We start from the raw sequence: 18447 nt of genomic DNA, 5'->3' as shown, positions 1-18447 counted from the left end.
CAACGGCTTTGAATAAGTTATTCACCCATTAAGTACATGTTATTGTATCAAACAAGATCCTCCCTCATCAGCCATACAACTCGCATTAGTCAACGTTTTTTTTTGGGGGGGGGGGGCAAAAAACGTATACATTTAAAAATATTACGGCTCTTATTTATTCCCGAGTGTAGTTACCTACCAATGTTTTTTATTTATACATATTGAACTATACAATTCTATATTTAAGAGATGAGGAATTATTTACATTATTTACATTTGACGGATATTTGTCCTCATCTTGTTTGTTGTTAACGCAACGTTTCGGCTGATATATCGTTAGGAATGAGAACCCAGGTTCGAAATTTCCCCAAGACACCTGACGAAGGCTGGAAGGTATATCAGCCGAAACGTTGTGTTAACAACAAACAAGATGAGGACAAATATCCGTCAAATGTAAATAATGTAAATAATGTATATTGAACTATGTTTATAAATAATTATTTGCATGCGTAAAAGCAGTCATGCTGCTTGTTTTCGTGTTGTTCATGTTAATTTTATTTTGTGTGTTACTCGAAAAAATCTGTAGGAAAGCATTTGAACATATAACATGAAAGTAGGTTGCTCATTACGGTATTTTACGATAAGTCAAGATACATTGGAAAGCATTAGATAAAGGTGCTAACGTTAGGGATTCAATTACGTGCATGTGAGTTTGTGTGTGTGTACATATACATACATACATATATATATATATATATATATATATATATATATATATATATATATATATATATATATATATATATATATATATATATATAGATAGATAGATAGATAGATATATAGATAGATAGATAGATAGATAGATATACATCTGTGTGGACATGACATACAAGCACGTATACATACGCACATTCTCCCACGTATATATGTTAGCATTTATATGCGTGCGCGTGTTTCACTGTGTACGTGATTGCCCGTCTGTTTTGGTCTAAAAGTCGATTTGTGTACTACACGTTATAATTATTTTCGCTAACTTTTAGTTTGAATTTTTCTTATATTTGTGTCCAATAATTCCTCATAAATGTTAGATATAATGAACTGATGAATCGCAATACGTTATACGTATTTTAAATGTCAGCGACGTTCTGTCCTTCTCTTTATCTTCAAATAAAATAAAGAGAACTCTCACGAGGAATGTAGACATTAAATGTAGTTTTAAACTTCAACAAATATAAACTTGTTTCTATTATAACTTCACCGAAACTCTTTTAAACTTCTATTATATACAGTCAATAGGAAGTACATAAATATTACAATGGGGTATTGGGATTAAAATTATTGATAGGCGATGCGTTCAATTACATAAGTGCGTACAATTGTGGTTTGCCACAATTGTACGAGAGGACGAATCTGTTATTTAATGAAAAGTTTTAAATAAATTCAACAACTAGGGAAATGATTTAATCTAAAAACAGAAAACACTTTGGCGGTTTACGTATTGTGATTTACTGGTGTAGTAAATCGTTTTTCTCTACCACAATATTGTCTGTTTGCAAGTAATTGAACACATACAGTATATTTATGCAAATATCTTCTGGCGTATTTCAGAAAGAATTGATTGAAACAATACATCGATGTAAGTGTTTTTGTAATTATCCTGGCCTAGAGATCGACTTGAAGTCATAAACACAATCGAGCGATTATTCATTAAATAATAGCCAACACTCGAAACACCTTTTGCGATCTGAAGCACTATTTTCTCGAAGATGCATAAATTCTCTATGATATATTTATTCATGAAATTCCTAAAGGAATTAAAGTTTTCGTAAATATATATTCTTGTGTCACATATATGTCGTGTTTCATTAGCAGATATTCCTATACTGGATCGATAATACACAAATATATTTTCAGCAACTGTTTGATCACAACACGGCGAGATGATAAGCGAAAAAGCACCAACATATTTCATCTGTCTCAGAGATAAATACAACAAGCTATATATAGTAAAACATAAAGTGCACAGACATAAATTTAACAACGCCTTTATGAATTAATAAAACAAGACAAAAACACCATTCAATACTCGATATGTGTGGCTGTCTGATTGTGCATCGTGTCTAGGGTGGTGCTGTCCATATCCATATGTGTGTGTGCGTGTGTGAGTGTGTGTGTGCGTGTGTGCGTATGCTTATTACTTTAGAACCCACCATACTTTTTATATTAACTTCCCATAATTCCTACGATACTATTTTCTTCTCCTGCTCATAGGTATAACTATGATTTATTTACTTTATACGCTATATTCTGGACGTCTTATTTACTTTATACACTATAAACTGCACATCTTATAATGTCTTTTAACACCGTTTTTGATCTAATTCATAGTAGTAAGTAGGACAATGTCTTTTAATGTGTTTATATATTTCTCATATATTTTTATAGATCTGCATATTATGTTGTACACTTATGGCTATTATATTTCAAATAATTTTGTTGTATCTGTAATTTCGAATTTATAAACACACACACACACACACACACACACACACACACACACACACACACACACACACACACACACACACACACACACACATACATACTTATATATAGATATATAATCCGTGCAACATCTATATTCCTTCCCATGCCTGCCATCTCCTATGTCCAAAGGCTTCACTTTCACACACGCCAGCTTAATTTAATTCGTCCTTAGTCGAAAGACACCTGTTGTTATGTCCTGTTATTTGCAGTCGCAATTCTGTACCATTTCTCCATTTTTTCCCGTCCTGGTTTGCGTATACATTCGCTGCTTTCTTCCAAGGAATCTAATGTTCTTAGATTAGTTTATCCTTGGGGCTGGCCAGATTGGAGCAATCTCGAATATAACCAGTCGAAATTGCAAAGATAATCTGGAACACGACTGAGGAAAGATAACTTTGAATGACCCGTTCATGTGTTTTTAAATTTTTTTCCCTCTTTTGTATCATCTGTCTGAATGTTTTATTGTCCCTTTTTTTATCATCTAGCTGTCTGGATGTTTTGCGTCCTTGTGCCATTTTTTTGTATTCCTTTTTTTATACATATACATATACACATATATATATATATATATATATATATATATATATATATATATATATATATATATATATATATATATATATATATATATATATGTGTGTGTGTGTGTGTGTGTGTGTGTGTATGTATATATATATATATATATATATATATATATATATATATATATATATATATATATATATATATATATATATATATATATATATATATATATATATACATATGGAGAATTTACAAAAAACAAAATACGAATACAGGTGGTGTAGACAACAAACAGATGTATTAGTTTAACGCTCGGGATGTGAAAATGTCTTTAACGTTTCGAGCCTAAGCTCTTCCTCAGAAAGTAACACAGAAGGAAACAAGGAAAGAAAATGAAGAATGTGTAGTGGATAGCGATGCATCATGGCGAATGCCGGACGGTGGGGTCACACAGGAGAGCTAGGAAGCAGGGGAGAGAATAAAGTAGTGGTGATCCTCCTAATATATATATATATATATATATATATATATATATATATATATATATATATATATATATATATATATTAGTACGCTGATTGGAAGTACGAAAGTCTGTGTGCTAAAACAAATTCCACGGGGAGGATTTTAAAAACTTCTAGTACCTTCTTGGAGAAATGCAATGTATGTGTATTTTGATTGGGGTCTTTCACAACGTAAGTCCTTCCTCTGTGTTCAAAGCTGTCATTATTAAACTACTATCTTTTTCCGAATGATTTGCATATTTCTGAAATTCTTCTGGATTTCTTCAAACTTACACTGCATCTTCGTTGTTGGAGAACGATAGGGTTGGGAAAATCCTCATTTTGTGGGATTTTAGCACGTCTGACGAGGCTTATCTCTGGCTCTCCTGAAGTTTCCCTAATATTGTGAAAGTTGGTACTACTATTACAACACTCTATTACACTTGTTATTGTTGTAATTGTCGCTCAATTCCTCATCTCTTTATTATCTGCTGTCAATCCAGGAACGACTGTGAGATATATCTGGTTGATAGTTTTTCTGACGTTGCACATGCTAACCAACCCACCTTCAGAACTCTAACCGAAAGTCTCCTTCTGTTAGGGCCTCTTACTTTCAACAGACTTATACTTTGCTTCGCACTCTGCTTCTTCAGAGCAAATGAACTTCAAAAAGGATGTTTCCACAAATAACAGCCGTTTTTGTTCTGAGCCACCAGTCACACATATTAATTTTCTATGCATTCGTCATAATGCAGCTCACAATGCTTCTATGGTTTTCAGAGTTTATCAAATATGTTTAGCTCCTTTCATATACATATTGTCCCTTTTGCACTATAATACAGGTTAACAGAAAGTATTGTTCTGACTGCAATTCTGGATTTCGTTTTGCTACGCTTCTGTGTTATCTAAAAGCAAATGAGTCAAACAGTCCAGTTGTTCTAATGTTATGAAATATCAACTACTTTACACTTGCTTTAGAAAATAACTCTTCATACTTTTCATTTGAGGGTTACAAGAACCCCTTATCCTCATTAAAATAACCATTAAGGCGGAGAGCTGCCATAAACGTTAGCTCACCGGACGAAATGCTTAGTGACACTCCGTCCGTCTCAACGCTCGGAGGTCGATTTTGCCCTTCATTTTTTCAGGAGTTCATAAGTAGTACCAGTCAGGCACTGGGGACTGATCTCTTCAACTTAACACTCAAATCTTAGATGTTGTGCCTATTGTAGAAAGAATTATTATAAAACACCCATCTTGCGAATTCTTATTTAAGCTGGCGAACACGGACAGAGGCCGAATATAAATTCGTCCACACATGACATGTATCTCAAGTTCCGCCAGACTAGTTTTTTTCCATCTCTCACTACTAACGTAATAACCGATATTCACATAAATATTTTAATGTTCTTTGGTGCTCCCAAGGTGTATGAAGGAATATTGTTGGCGAAATAATTACAACCGTTATTTCCTACAGTGAAGGCGAGGATCTGGCAAAATGTTTAATGGCTTTTCGTCCTTCTTTAGGATCTGAATTGAACTTCCACCGATGTCATCTTTGATCCTTACGGGATCCATGACGTAACACACAGCTGATCACTGGGGTTGACTAACCTAATCCTTCTAGTACAAAGGATTATTCACTCTAGTGTTATTCTTCATGGAATTGTCTTCAATTTTTATTGACATTTTAAAATATTTTTTGTGATTACGTCATTATGTCCGATTTTTTCTTGTTATATTTTATATAAGTTTTGTGTATGACATTTCTTTTAAAAGTTCTTTCTGCGAGTAGCGACGTGATTTTCTGGATGTTGAGAAGATAAAGGTAATATATAAGATTTTATTTCTCTTTCCCTCTTTCTCTCTCTCTCTCTCGTATACACAGACACACACACACGCACAAGCTCACGCACACGCACACACTTAAACAAACACACGCACACACACACAAGTATTATTTTTGTCTTAAAGCCTGTCGTAGATTTCCACAATCTTGAAATATTTCCGTGTATTCATGTTATATATGTGAAAAAAATTAATAAAAAAAAAAACACTATCTCATGCATTTATACGAATTAGAAACGTTTGCCTTGTGGAGGGACCCTAAAATATAACCGGCTACGATGTGATAAATGATGATGATAGTGGTGTCAGTGGTGGTGGAGATGATGATGATGATGATGATGATGACGAGGAGGAGGAGGAGGAGGAGGAAGAGGAGGAGGCGGAGGGGTAAGCAAGTAGACAACTACACCAATAGCATTAATGATAAAGTATATCTTCGACTTACTTCTGACATTAAGGGGACACCATACAAGCAATGTTGTGCAACAAGATATTACACCATACCCCAAATTCAACATTTACTATTCATCTGTAATGGATATTGACATAAAAGCAAACCTGGAATATGACATTTATTTGTGAAAATCTCCAAATACAAAATGTTAGACGAGCATGTATTCGGTTACGCGAGGTCAACATTTCTGTCACAAGCGAAATGTATTTTACAAGAAGCAAAAGTGCATTTTAGATTAGAATCATTCATGGAACAGAATATCCATGCAACGAGGCAAAATATGAGAACATTTCTGGTATCTGATGATTATAAATCTACAAATACATTATAATAAATAATCGGTTCTACAACTGGCATGTGACCACAAATTTTGGAGGGGGCGGACTAGCCGATTACATCCAGCCCCATACTCGACCGATGTTTATTTGACCAACCACGAAATATTTAAAATCGAAATCGATCTACAAACAGTAACGGTCGTACCTATAATAATAGGTTGGGAACAGTAAGCCAAGATGGAGACAAATAGTGGAAGGAGATTGAAATAGAATACCCGGTGAGGTGATTTTACCTTAATTACTTATAATTTGCTAATCACGATTGAATGCAGCGTAATCTCAACGCCTACCGCAATAGGCGACAATGATTATTCGAGATCTTAGCGTGCTCTCCAAGTGCTAGAAAAGGCAGAGAAATAGCCTTTAGATCATATGCAGCTTGTACTTACGACGTAATGAGAGACGAAAGGCCGGGAAGGATTTCTACGGCGTGTTAATGATTCTGCTAGCTTCTCCCTTTACAAAAACTCTTACTGCTATAGGCACAGGGCTTGAGATTTGTGGGGACGATGCTAGTTGATTACATCGACCCAGTATTTCAACTGGTACATCGACTCCAAATGGATGTAAAGCAAAGTCGACCCCGGTGGAATTTGAACTCAACGACAAAAGACACGCTACTAAATATTTCGCGCGCTTTGACAGCTTGCTGGTTTATATTCAACAATAACAATAAATATAATTCGTTTTACTTATAGGCACCAGGCCTGAAATTTTGCATACGTATTAGTTACGTAGCGACAGACGAAATGCCACTCTGCATTTCGCCCGGCGTGCTAGCAACTCTGCCAGCTCACCGCCTCATATATGATTATAGGAGAAATATAAGACTTTGTGGGACTTTCCTCTTCAAACGGACAAGAAGATAGACAATAATGGATCCGATATTACAATTACAGATAAAGTAAAGCGAAGTTGCTTACTTATCGTCCCATTATGCCCCTTTGATTCTAAGATTGCGAAGAAAGAGGAAAAAAAAAATTGAAATAGGAAGAATTTGTAGACTACAAACAGTAACGGTCGTACCTATAATAATAGGTGCGTTGGGAACAGTAAGCCAAGATGGAGACAAATAGTGGAAGGAGATTGAAATAGAATACCCGGTGAGGTGATTTTACCTTAATTACTTATAATTTGCTAATCACGATTGAATGCAACGTAATCTCAACGCCTACCGCAATAGGCGACAATGATTATACGAGATCTTAGCGTGCTCTCCAAGTGCTAGAAAAGGCAGAGAAATAGCCTTTAGATCATATGCAGCGTTCTAAATGCCGAAACGCTACACTAACTGATGTGGTCGGTGATACATTAAAAAATCATTAAATCGTCACGCCCTTAAGGTCTTTCATCAAATGTCTGTCCGATCATGTTCAGCTGCGTTTGCAATACTATTACTACTACTACTACTACTACTACTACTACTACTACTACTATCACCGCCACCACCATGTCTCTCAAGTCACAACATGGATTTCAGAGAGACAGTACTTTACGCAATATGCGTGATGTTGAAAGTAATGCCACATTTTGCAATACACCTAGACTAAATAGTATTTCTAAAGTTTCCAGATGTTTCTTCAGGTTGAGTGTTATTGAACCCAATGAGCCGATGACAATAAGGACAATCTTTATATTTGACTCTTGTAGCTGTCACATCTTGACGATCTCAATTCTCAGGTCTCCGTATTTATCGATGTTTTCTCTTTTTCTATGATAATATGTTGATCTTCCGACACTGCTACGTTGTTTATTAGGCACCTGTGTTTGTCCCTCTTAAAGGTTACGAGGTCCGGACTTCGGCGCTCTAACAACTTGTCTGTATGGAATTCAAAGTCCCAGAGGAATTTTGCCATCCCTTTTTCGGTCATTACATTTTCTGGTGTATGATGATACCAAACACCTGTTACTTCGTATCCATACTTCCGGCATAGGAGCCAGTGAAGTTTCTGCGCTACCTTGTCGTGTCTGCGCTTGTATTCTTTCTTTGAATGACTTTCACAAGCACTAACAATTTGAGTCAGGCTTTCGACCCTCTTGCCAGACAATCTACGGAGGTTCGTTGCACTTTTGTGGTATATATCTCTTTTCACTGAGTTGGATATCGATGCCTGAACCTGGGCAGCAACAATTATGTTTTCAATCTACCTTTTTAGGTCACCCTTGCTGAGCCACCTCCCTACATGTTTCTGACAATAATTTACCGAGACAAACCCCCACGTCCTAGGGAGTGTGAAGATAAGACATGTTACAGTATGACTGAAAGCTCGGGGAGGAGAAGTTGCAGGGACAGAAGTGAAATATCTTCATGTAATACAACACAGACATTTAAATTGATATGGATTTTTCTAAAGATGTAGACAATACCTGTCAGCACAATTGATTGGATTTTATTATTATTATTATTACTATTATTATTATTATTATTATTATTATTATTATTATTATTATTATTATTATTATTATTAGTATCCTCATTATTATTATAATTATTACTATTATTATTTAAGACGTCGCACAATATCCAATATCGTCACGTTATTGATTGAAGATATTGTATGTACTGGGGGTTTGTACTGACTGTCAAGTCTTAACAAGGACCTCACACAGACATAGTAATTATCATTATTATTGTTATTATCATCATCATCATTATTATTATTATTATTATTATTATTATTATTATTATTATTATTATTAGTAGTAGTAGTAGTAGTAGTAGTAGTAGTAGTAGTAGTAGTATCCTCATTATTATTATAATTATTACTATTATTATTTAAGACATCGCACAGTATCCAATATCGTCACGTTATTGATTGAAGATATTGTATGTACTGGGGGTTTGTACTGACTGTCAAGTCTTAACAAGGACCTCACACAGACATAGTAATTATCATTATTATTGTTATTATCATCATTATTATTATTATTATTATTATTATTATTATTATTATTATTATTATTATTATTATTATTATTATTATTATTATTATTATTATTTTCAGCTAGTCACAGTGAGTTGGAAAATACAATAAAATACAAGGACGTTAGAAAATGCAACGTGAAGCAAGCAAGTGATATAAGAAGTGATTAATGAAACATGTCATTCAGTTTAATATGGGTACAGAATATAAAAACATGCAAAATCTTTTACAGTACGATTGAGATGTAATAAAAACATTATTTAGCACAATATATAAACAGTTAAACGCACATAAATATACGCATACACACATACACATATATTATACACACACTGACACTGAAACATACAAACACACACGCGCACAGAGAAACGCACACACATGGACACACACATATGTATAATATATGCGTGGTTATGCGTACATGCATATATATAAAGCAACTTTAGAAATATGATATACTATAGCATTCTTAAAGGTAGGAAAGCACATAATCTTCAGCTTGGAATTTTTGAGACAAAGATTGCGGCTAAAATACCATGCACCAAGGATACCTAGCATATAATATTTCGTAAACATCACGGATATCCCAAATATCATATTTAGAAATGCTGTATCTAAATTGTTATCTTTGTATTTCAGTCATATCTTTATAACTATTTCATCTGAAAGGACGTCGTGCTTTTACACTTCCTCGTGTACTTCGTTGGTTATCCAATGAGCTGTGAACTGAATTTCATTTGAGAAAGTGATTTCTTCTTTATTTGAGATAGATGCTTCTCTGCTGGTTATAGACTCATCCCCACTAAAGTTGGGGTTCTCTTTGTAAGAGATAAGCACTATTTCATAGGATATGGTTCATTGGAAACGACAAGCACCTCTTTTGAATAAAGGAGCTTTTAACATACTTTGAATTGCCTTTCTCGATGTTTGCGTGATACCTTCTTTTTTTTTGTTTCATAGATGGCATCTGATCTCCTTCGGCTTCACTGAATTTCCTTGTCGTAATTGGAAATTAGAAGCTTTCCCTGTGTTTCTCTTCTTGCTGTTTAAGACACTGCAGGGGATAACACTCTCTTTCTGATATTCTGTCATTGTCACTACTGTGTGTGGCTGTGCGAGGAGGTTCTAGCTGTCACCTAATCAACTTCCTAAACCTAACACTAACCTGAAATGCAAATGGGATGTTGTGTTTTGTACGGCGACGCCAGGGGAGCAACATGTGATGCCTTATGACGATGTACTACTGTATGACTAGCGATGTGCAGAGATTGTTTCAGTATTTTCTCTCTATTTAAATATTCTGAGTACAAGGATTTAAATTAGCTTTTTCTGCAGTATATGTAAGAGCTGGGCTTCCTAATCTGTATGATCAGTTTCCAGGGCTTTCCTTTCAGTTACCATTACAGAGCACAATTCTGAGACAGATTTGAACTCTTTTACGCTTATAAGCACTTGAAGGTTTTTTGGTGATTCAATGCGACTACCTATCACCGATGGTTAACTAGAGGTTGACCACCTATCCATACTGTGCTTTGAAAGTGCCCACAAGAAAGAGATCGACATCACCATGATGTCTTTGATGGTTACTCTAGAAATTTCCTTCCCAAATATTGTGACAGTATTTAGGGATAGATGGGTCACATATTATTTCTGTTTGCGCTAGTGCGTCGCCCTTATATTTGAAAACGATACATATGACGTAATACTTCCTCAATAGAAACGATTTAACCCAGATATTTCCGATGAAACATAGTAATCATGCTTCGCTTTGAAAGTTAGCGGTACGTTTCCAGTCTTCGTTTGCATGCCGACGTGAGAGCTTTTCCTAGGATAATACCCATCCTTATATCAAAATGTTGTTGCGCTTTCTATTTCACCAAAATAATTCATATCTAGAACTTCTTTTATTCAAAAGTACGCTTGCGAACGACAGGTTTCGTTATAACACGTCTCATTTTCATTTGGCCAATAGTCAATAGGTACGCTGTTACAATCAAATATATTATATGTTATGTTAATTTTTTTATCGTTGTTGTTGAAATGTCATTTTTTTTTTTTTTGTAAAATTTAGTGTGTTTTTTGCATTGTTTAATGTAATTTCTTTTGCAGATTACTCCCGAAAAAAAAAAAGGATGTCATTATTTAGTTGAATTCACACGACGAAATACAAATGGAATTATTAAAAAGAAAACAGACCTTGTTTTTTAACCCCGGTACGTGGTATAGTTCCAAAATGTTCATTAAATGTCCCTGTGTAAGATAAAATCCAAAACGAAAATTAATTCCTTCACTTACACTTGGAAATCGAGAGTTCGTGTAGCAAATTTTAAGCACGTCTCAACGAGTCAGCAGGTAATGATAATAATAATAATAATAATAATAATAATAATAATAATAATAGTAATACTACTACTACTACTACTAATAATAATAATAATAATAATAGTGATAATAATAATCAGAAGGTTGTCGGGGATGTAGTCTATTAAATTGATTTAAGAAGAAAAAGGAGTAAGAGGAAGAAGAGCTGGTAGGAGGAAGGGGAGGAGGAAGAGAAGTAGGGGAGAAAGAAGTGGAGACACAAAAGAAGAAGAACAAGAACAAGAACAAGAGAAACAACAACAACAACAACGACAGCAGCAACGACAATGACAGCAAGAACGGCGGCAAGAACAAGAAGGAAAAGAAAAAGAAGGAAAAGAAAAAGGAATGAAGAACAGGAACAAGAAGGAAGAGAATAAGAGAAGGAAAAAAGGAAAAGGAAAAGAACGAGGAAATGGAGGTAGTTTGAAATTAAGCATAGCCATTCCAGTAACGTATGAATTAATATGAGAATATATGAATTTAATTTAGCTTTAGCATAAGATAACAGAATGCATATATATTTAACTTACCAAGTTATAAAAGAGAAGCAGCTTATTAAACATTAAAAGAATTTTATTAGGCACAATGAAATTAAATGATATAATACACACCATATTTTAAAACGGTTGTCGAAAAGAAAGTTGTATGACTGCATGCATGCATGACGAATACTTATTAGACATATCGAATCTTTGTCTCGCTGTCACCATATGAAAAATGGCCGTCCTTAAAAGTATGTGATTACGCTAGACCCTGTGCTTATATGTGTATGCTATATGTTAAAAATTGCATAGTACTTCTGTTTCACAAATATGATTGAAATATGCTGCTCGTGTTATATTTGTTTTACAATTGAATATAATCTTATCAAAATATAGGATCATAAATAGAGAAAGTTACAGCATGAAAGACGCATATTAACCATTCAAGACCAACAAAGGAACTGTCATGTTCTCTTAACCATTTATTATTATGTGTCGCTATTTTTGCAAGAGCAAATGCGACCTGGTCACTGACGTGGCTCCAGTCAAGTGGAACAATGACAGTGACCAGTCTGTTGGAATTTATAATAAAATTAGCGTATGTATGTCTCCGAAATTGTATAGCGCAGCGCAAAATATTTTGCGAATTATACGTATTGGTAAAAGTGTCGCTACCGATTTTTTTTTCTTGTTTTCTCAGAGTTCTTAAGGATATAAGTGCATTTTTGACATTCATATTGAATAAATCGGGGCGGGGTGGGGGTCAATATTTATGCGCGAGATAAAATTAGAGAAACTCGAAAATATGTTATAATACATTAAATGATCCAGTTCTACATACACAAAGAAAATACACATACACACGCAAACACACACACAATGCATCGACTCCATTGCTCTACTGGCAGCTAATTTATCGACACCGTGATTATGAAAGGCAAAGAAGATCTAGTCACAATTTAAACTCAGAACGTAACGACGGTCGAAATTAGGCTTAGCATTTTTCCTGGCGTTCGAACGATTCTGCAATCTCGTTTTATCATCCACAGTTATTACCAGAAAAAGACATATTGGACAATGTACTCCAAGGTATACTTCAATTAAAAATGGTGCTGTATAGTCATGGTAATGAAAAAGAAAATAATGAATAGAATAATGAACAGAAATATGAAAATCTCTTTTATATATTTTTTAATATCTTTCTTTTACTTTGTCATGTAACAAAGTTATTAGAAATAATTACAGCTGTAATTAAAGCAAGAACTTCACATCGCGTTGTCTTCAATACAACATACGACTCAGGTAACAAAAGTATTAAATAAATGGTCATGCGGACAAGAGTGAGTCAACCATATTAAAATAATAATAGGAATGGTGAAAATTCAACATGAACGATATCAATCAGTATCACCATGGTAAGCATTACCGTATTGATTACGCACAAAAATACACACACGCTCACTCACACACACATGCACATATATTTATACATACAAACGCACATACGAAGACACACACGTACAATTTTCTTCTTTGAATTACTGATGTCAGTAACAGGTTTTCTCCGAGATTAGGACACAGACTTTATGTATATAATTGAGCATATCGACCACAGCCCGTATTTCTTTTATTTTATATACTTTATTGAGATCTGATAACGAACGGGTAACTTATAAGACATAAATATAAATTCCGTTACCCACAAACAATCAGATGCTCAAGCGCACATATAAGCACACATGCCTGATATACACGTGTATATATATTATATATATAAGTACATAATATATATATATATATATATATATATATATATATATATATATATATATATATACATAGTATAATACATAAATACACACACACACATATACGATAGTTTCTGTCGACCAAATTTCAGTCAAATATACGTCGTAAGGAAACGATATTCAGAGATATAGGCTAATGTGCCACGCAATCGAAACGAAGTCAAGACCGTATGTTCACTTTTTGTATATATATATATATATATATATATATATATATATATATATATATATATATATATATATATATATATATATATATATATATATATATATATATATATATATATTTCCTTTAATGTGTGTTTTTAGTTTCAATAAAAATTAGAAAACATCTACCTGATTCCCCCGTAAAACCTAGTAAAGAGAAAGAAAAAAGACAAGACGTAAGCGAAAAGACCTTTACAAACATTTCTAACGAAGTCGGAGTTTCTTATAATGCAACAAATCAACAAGAAATCATACAATTGGTATATCTTTTTCTTCTTAAATCCTCAAATTAGAGTTACTCAGATTGAAAACGAAAAGAATATTTGAACAACCAGTCAACACATTATACGCTTTAATTTGTCTAAATGATTCCGCGTTATAGAAAATGGATATTATTAACTCTTACTTACACTTTTGCACAACGGTGATTTACCGTTTTGTATGAAGCGATATCAGGACCTAACGTGGTGATCGATCCTGTCTACTTGCATTATTTCAAAATGGAGAAACTATGTGAAATTCTGTTTTCTAATTAAGGGATAGATATTTAATTCTATAGAGAGAAAACCGTCTGCAGTGAACAGAAACGAGCGATCCAATTGTATTCTAGTGTAGAATTATGCAAAATAGACTCTCCCTAGAATTCGAACACACAACGACTAATGTGCTTTATTGAGGTAATATTTATGCACTTTTAAACAAGGGTATTCTGTTTGTCCAAAATATAATGTTGCTATATCTGAAAATTCACATATTTATACTTCCTGTATCACCTTATTGAATGCCATAATACGTATTAATACGTCCTCTATCACATATGTATATATATATATATATATATATTCATTATTGAATAGCACAACTATCTTGCGTTGATATCAGTGATTATCCTACGTGTCATTGACGTCTTGTAATTTTAAAAAACTTATGCTCAACATTTGTAAATTGTTTCGAGCAATGTTTAGCTATATTTATCACACTGCATACATATGCTCACATATATACAAAATCATGTATATATATGAAAGTGTGTATGTTTGACTGTGTTTGTGTGCGTTTGTATGTGTGTGTGTGTACTCACATGTTAGTGAGCATATATTTATGCATACATGCATGCTTATATAAGTACATGTACACACAAACATATATAAGTAGAGGGAGTGGAGAGAGGACGTCAGTGAAACAGAATGATGCGTGGGTGTTTTATTTGTATTTATACAATAAATCTTCTTAAAGCACGTAAATTGTAAAATATATCATATATTAGTAGAAATACAAATAGTACTATAAACTACTTACTTATGAACAATACTTATCAAAGCGTTTCAAAATGAAGAGCAGCCGATATTATCAATCCTTCCTTTTCACCTTGCTTTACTTCAGAATATCTTTATTATTCACTAACATAATAATTTTCAGGCAACACGATTATTAATGTTTAAATGGCTTTGGTAAAAAAGAATTATAGGAAAATGCCCCTCGAATACAAAAGTCTTTTGTGAGCAAGACAACAGAACAACAACCTACTTATCCTCATTGTACTCTCTATCTTATTTCTACTAAGCGAACTGCGTCTCAGGAGACGTGCTCCGTACTAAGCACGCCCAGCTATCATTTATTCCCAAAGTCAAATTTACTTCAACGCCCGCGAATTCAAATTGAATTCCGTCCGTAATAATCGTACCGGTATCAGAAAATTTGAAAAACCTACAGGCGCTATTCATCATACTTAGACAAAATTATAGACAAAATTTCATAATCTAGTTACAATTACAAATCTTGAACGAGAATACAATAAATTGCAGCTATAATATAAAGCAGTGTTTAAAAGAAGATAATTTTTTGAGATACAAAATGTAATTTCGGGTAAAGTTGCTCGTAGGCTAGAAACAAAATGTCTACGGTTTGTTTCGGAGTGCTGATTGCAGCAAGTTGGCCTAAATCTCATCAGGCAAAAAGAAAGACTTGATGGAAATGCTGCAGAATTAATATACAATAAAATTTGAGTTTTCTTTCATCGTAGTACAAGCGAATTGCCAACGGCTGTATTTCTGCAGACAATCGATAAAACAGAATTAGGAGTAAAGTGAAATATCTAAGACGAAAAATTTTCTTGCTATTTAAGACTAGAATTATGAAGAGTGTAAGATGAGAAAATGAAATTGAACAAATATAAATAATGTTAAAATTGACCTTAATAATATTTATTTCGATTCTGGTTTTCGAAAACCACTCGTAAACTATTTTGAGAATAGTTTTTGCCAAATATACATACAAATAAATATGTGTATCTGTGTATGTACGTATATGTAAACATATATGTGTATTTGTATATTCATATATACTTATGTCACATTGTCATTTTCTCTCTTTCTTCCTCATATATACACATACATATATACATACATATATAAATATCGTGACACTCCGTTGGTAACGACGAGGGTTTCAGTCAACGGAACGAGGAGGAATCCGATCAACGAAACAGCCTGCTCGTGAAACTAAAGTGCAAATGGCTGTGCACTCCACAGACACGTGTACCCTTAATGTAGTCCTCGGAGAGATTCAGCGAGACACATACTGTGACAAGGATAGCCCTTTGAAATACAAGTACAACAGAAACAGGAAGAAAGAGCGAAAGTGGTGGTGAAAGAGTACAGCAGGGTTCGCCACCACCCCATGCCGGAGTCTTTAGGCGTTTTCGCTCAATAAACATTCACAATGCCCAGTCTGGCAATCGAAACCGTGATCCTGCGATCGCGAGTCTATATATATATATATATATATATATATATATATATATAGAGAGAGAGAGAGAGAGAGAGAGAGAGATAGGTAGTTAGATAGATAGATAGATAGATAAATAGATAGATACATGCATACATACATACATACATACATACATACACATGTATACATATACATATGCATATACATACAGGCGTATTTGGTAATATCACTTATGAACTTCTAAAGTAAAACGTAAGCTACAGTATATTATTTTATGGGCTTCATTTCTTCATAGCGTTGTATCGGATTTCTGACAAGCCTGGTCGGTGGTCTCTTCTATATTCTCAACCTGATAAAGATTCACGTCACATATCTAATCTTCAGGCGCTAACATAGAAGTGAGCGAAATATATGCAGTTCTGACATTACCGAAGGGTTGAAATCCATCACACTATGGAAATTAAACTGGTAGTCACAATGAAAAAAATAAAAGGGAAAGGAATAAAAGAAAAAAAAAAAACATTGATATTTCCATCTTTTCTACGATTGACTTAACTGCAATCAAATGGATATAGTTGTTATTAAAATAAGCTAAGTGAAACTTTGTAAACTAATTATTCCAAAATTTATATAACAAACGGTCTTTCGTGCAATGGAAACTAATTCATTTTCTCATAACAGTCCGTGATGTGATTAAACGTGTAGAGTTTTAATATGATCTTTTAATAGAAGGCACTAATTCAGTTCACACGTTTTATAATGTTAGTTTCAAGTAAAGGAAAAATAGTATGAACTATAACCATAGATTAATGATAAGCATATCGAACCTTCATGCTAAACTCTATTTTATAGACATCGGTTGGAAATAACAAGAAAGTAAATAGAAGTAGTTGCTGTAGGTGCGCGTCAAATTACCGTATCGTCTGCAGCACTCCATAGTACCACTCGATACCTACTTATCATCCGTTAAACAAACATGCAAGCAATATAGGGCTATTATGTAATAGGAGGAACTCAGCTACAATGGCACAATAGCAGAAAGCAAGGGTATTATATCCAAGACACACTGGTTTAATATATTATATGTTGAAGAGATATTTCTTCAATCAATATATTATATTAAATATCGTAAATTATCGAACATTATTATCGAGGTAAAAAGAAAGAGTGATCTAATAGATACAAATTAATTTGTATCCATTAGATCACTCTGTTTTCTAACTCGATAATAATGCTTGGAATACATACATACATACATACATATGCGCACACTTACAGTCCCACATAGAGGGAAAATGTTTCGCTCGTGTTTACAACGGAGGCTCGAGTGGCCTTGAAACGTATATATTAAAAGATTATTTTTTAAACAATAGCAGGTACGGGAAATGTCCGAAACGCATATCTCTCAACAAACACAATATTTGTATCGGTTCGTTGGTATTACATCATGGAACAATGATGTAAGCAATTGCAACACTGTAACACTTCTAACTTTGACAGTCATTGCTTATCTCACAGTTGTGCACTTTGATCTGAACCATATCATCAAAAACCCAGGGTGGGTAGAATCATATATCATATTTTGAAATATATATAAACTTCTTACTGTGCAAGACAAATTTTGCCGAAGCTTGACGCCATCTTGAAAATGCCTACATCATATAAATATATAGACATAGAAATGCACGTAGTCAGTTGTATATGCTCGCTGACATAAACACATACGCTTATA

The 18447-nt window shown here is 33.8% G+C and overlaps 1 protein-coding gene across 6 annotated transcripts in view; it reads right to left on the bottom strand.

Annotated features, from left to right (window-relative positions):
• Nucleotides 1–18447, bottom strand: part of LOC106867898 (opioid-binding protein/cell adhesion molecule homolog) — a 630312-nt gene that overhangs the window by 291441 nt on the left and 320424 nt on the right. For 2 of the 6 annotated variants that reach the window (XM_089360863.1, XM_089360859.1), the window contains exons 2-3: nt 14115–14132; nt 11321–11374 (exon numbers count right to left, since the gene is read on the bottom strand). The exons of 1 other annotated variant lie outside the window; for it this stretch is intronic. In XM_089360863.1, the coding sequence (XP_089216989.1) occupies nt 11321–11374; nt 14115–14132 (72 nt within the window). The remainder of the gene's footprint in view (nt 1–11320; nt 11375–14114; nt 14133–18447) is intronic. 3 more of the 6 variants (XM_089360860.1, XM_089360865.1, XM_089360861.1) reach the window with 2 other exon arrangements.

This window comes from Octopus bimaculoides, chromosome 12 (genome assembly GCF_046866305.1).
Source record: "Octopus bimaculoides isolate indiv1 chromosome 12, ASM4686630v1, whole genome shotgun sequence".
Classification (NCBI taxonomy): domain Eukaryota; kingdom Metazoa; phylum Mollusca; class Cephalopoda; order Octopoda; family Octopodidae; genus Octopus; species Octopus bimaculoides.
The sequence above is the reverse complement of the archived record's forward strand: the minus strand, read 5'-3'. Positions and strand labels throughout refer to the sequence as shown.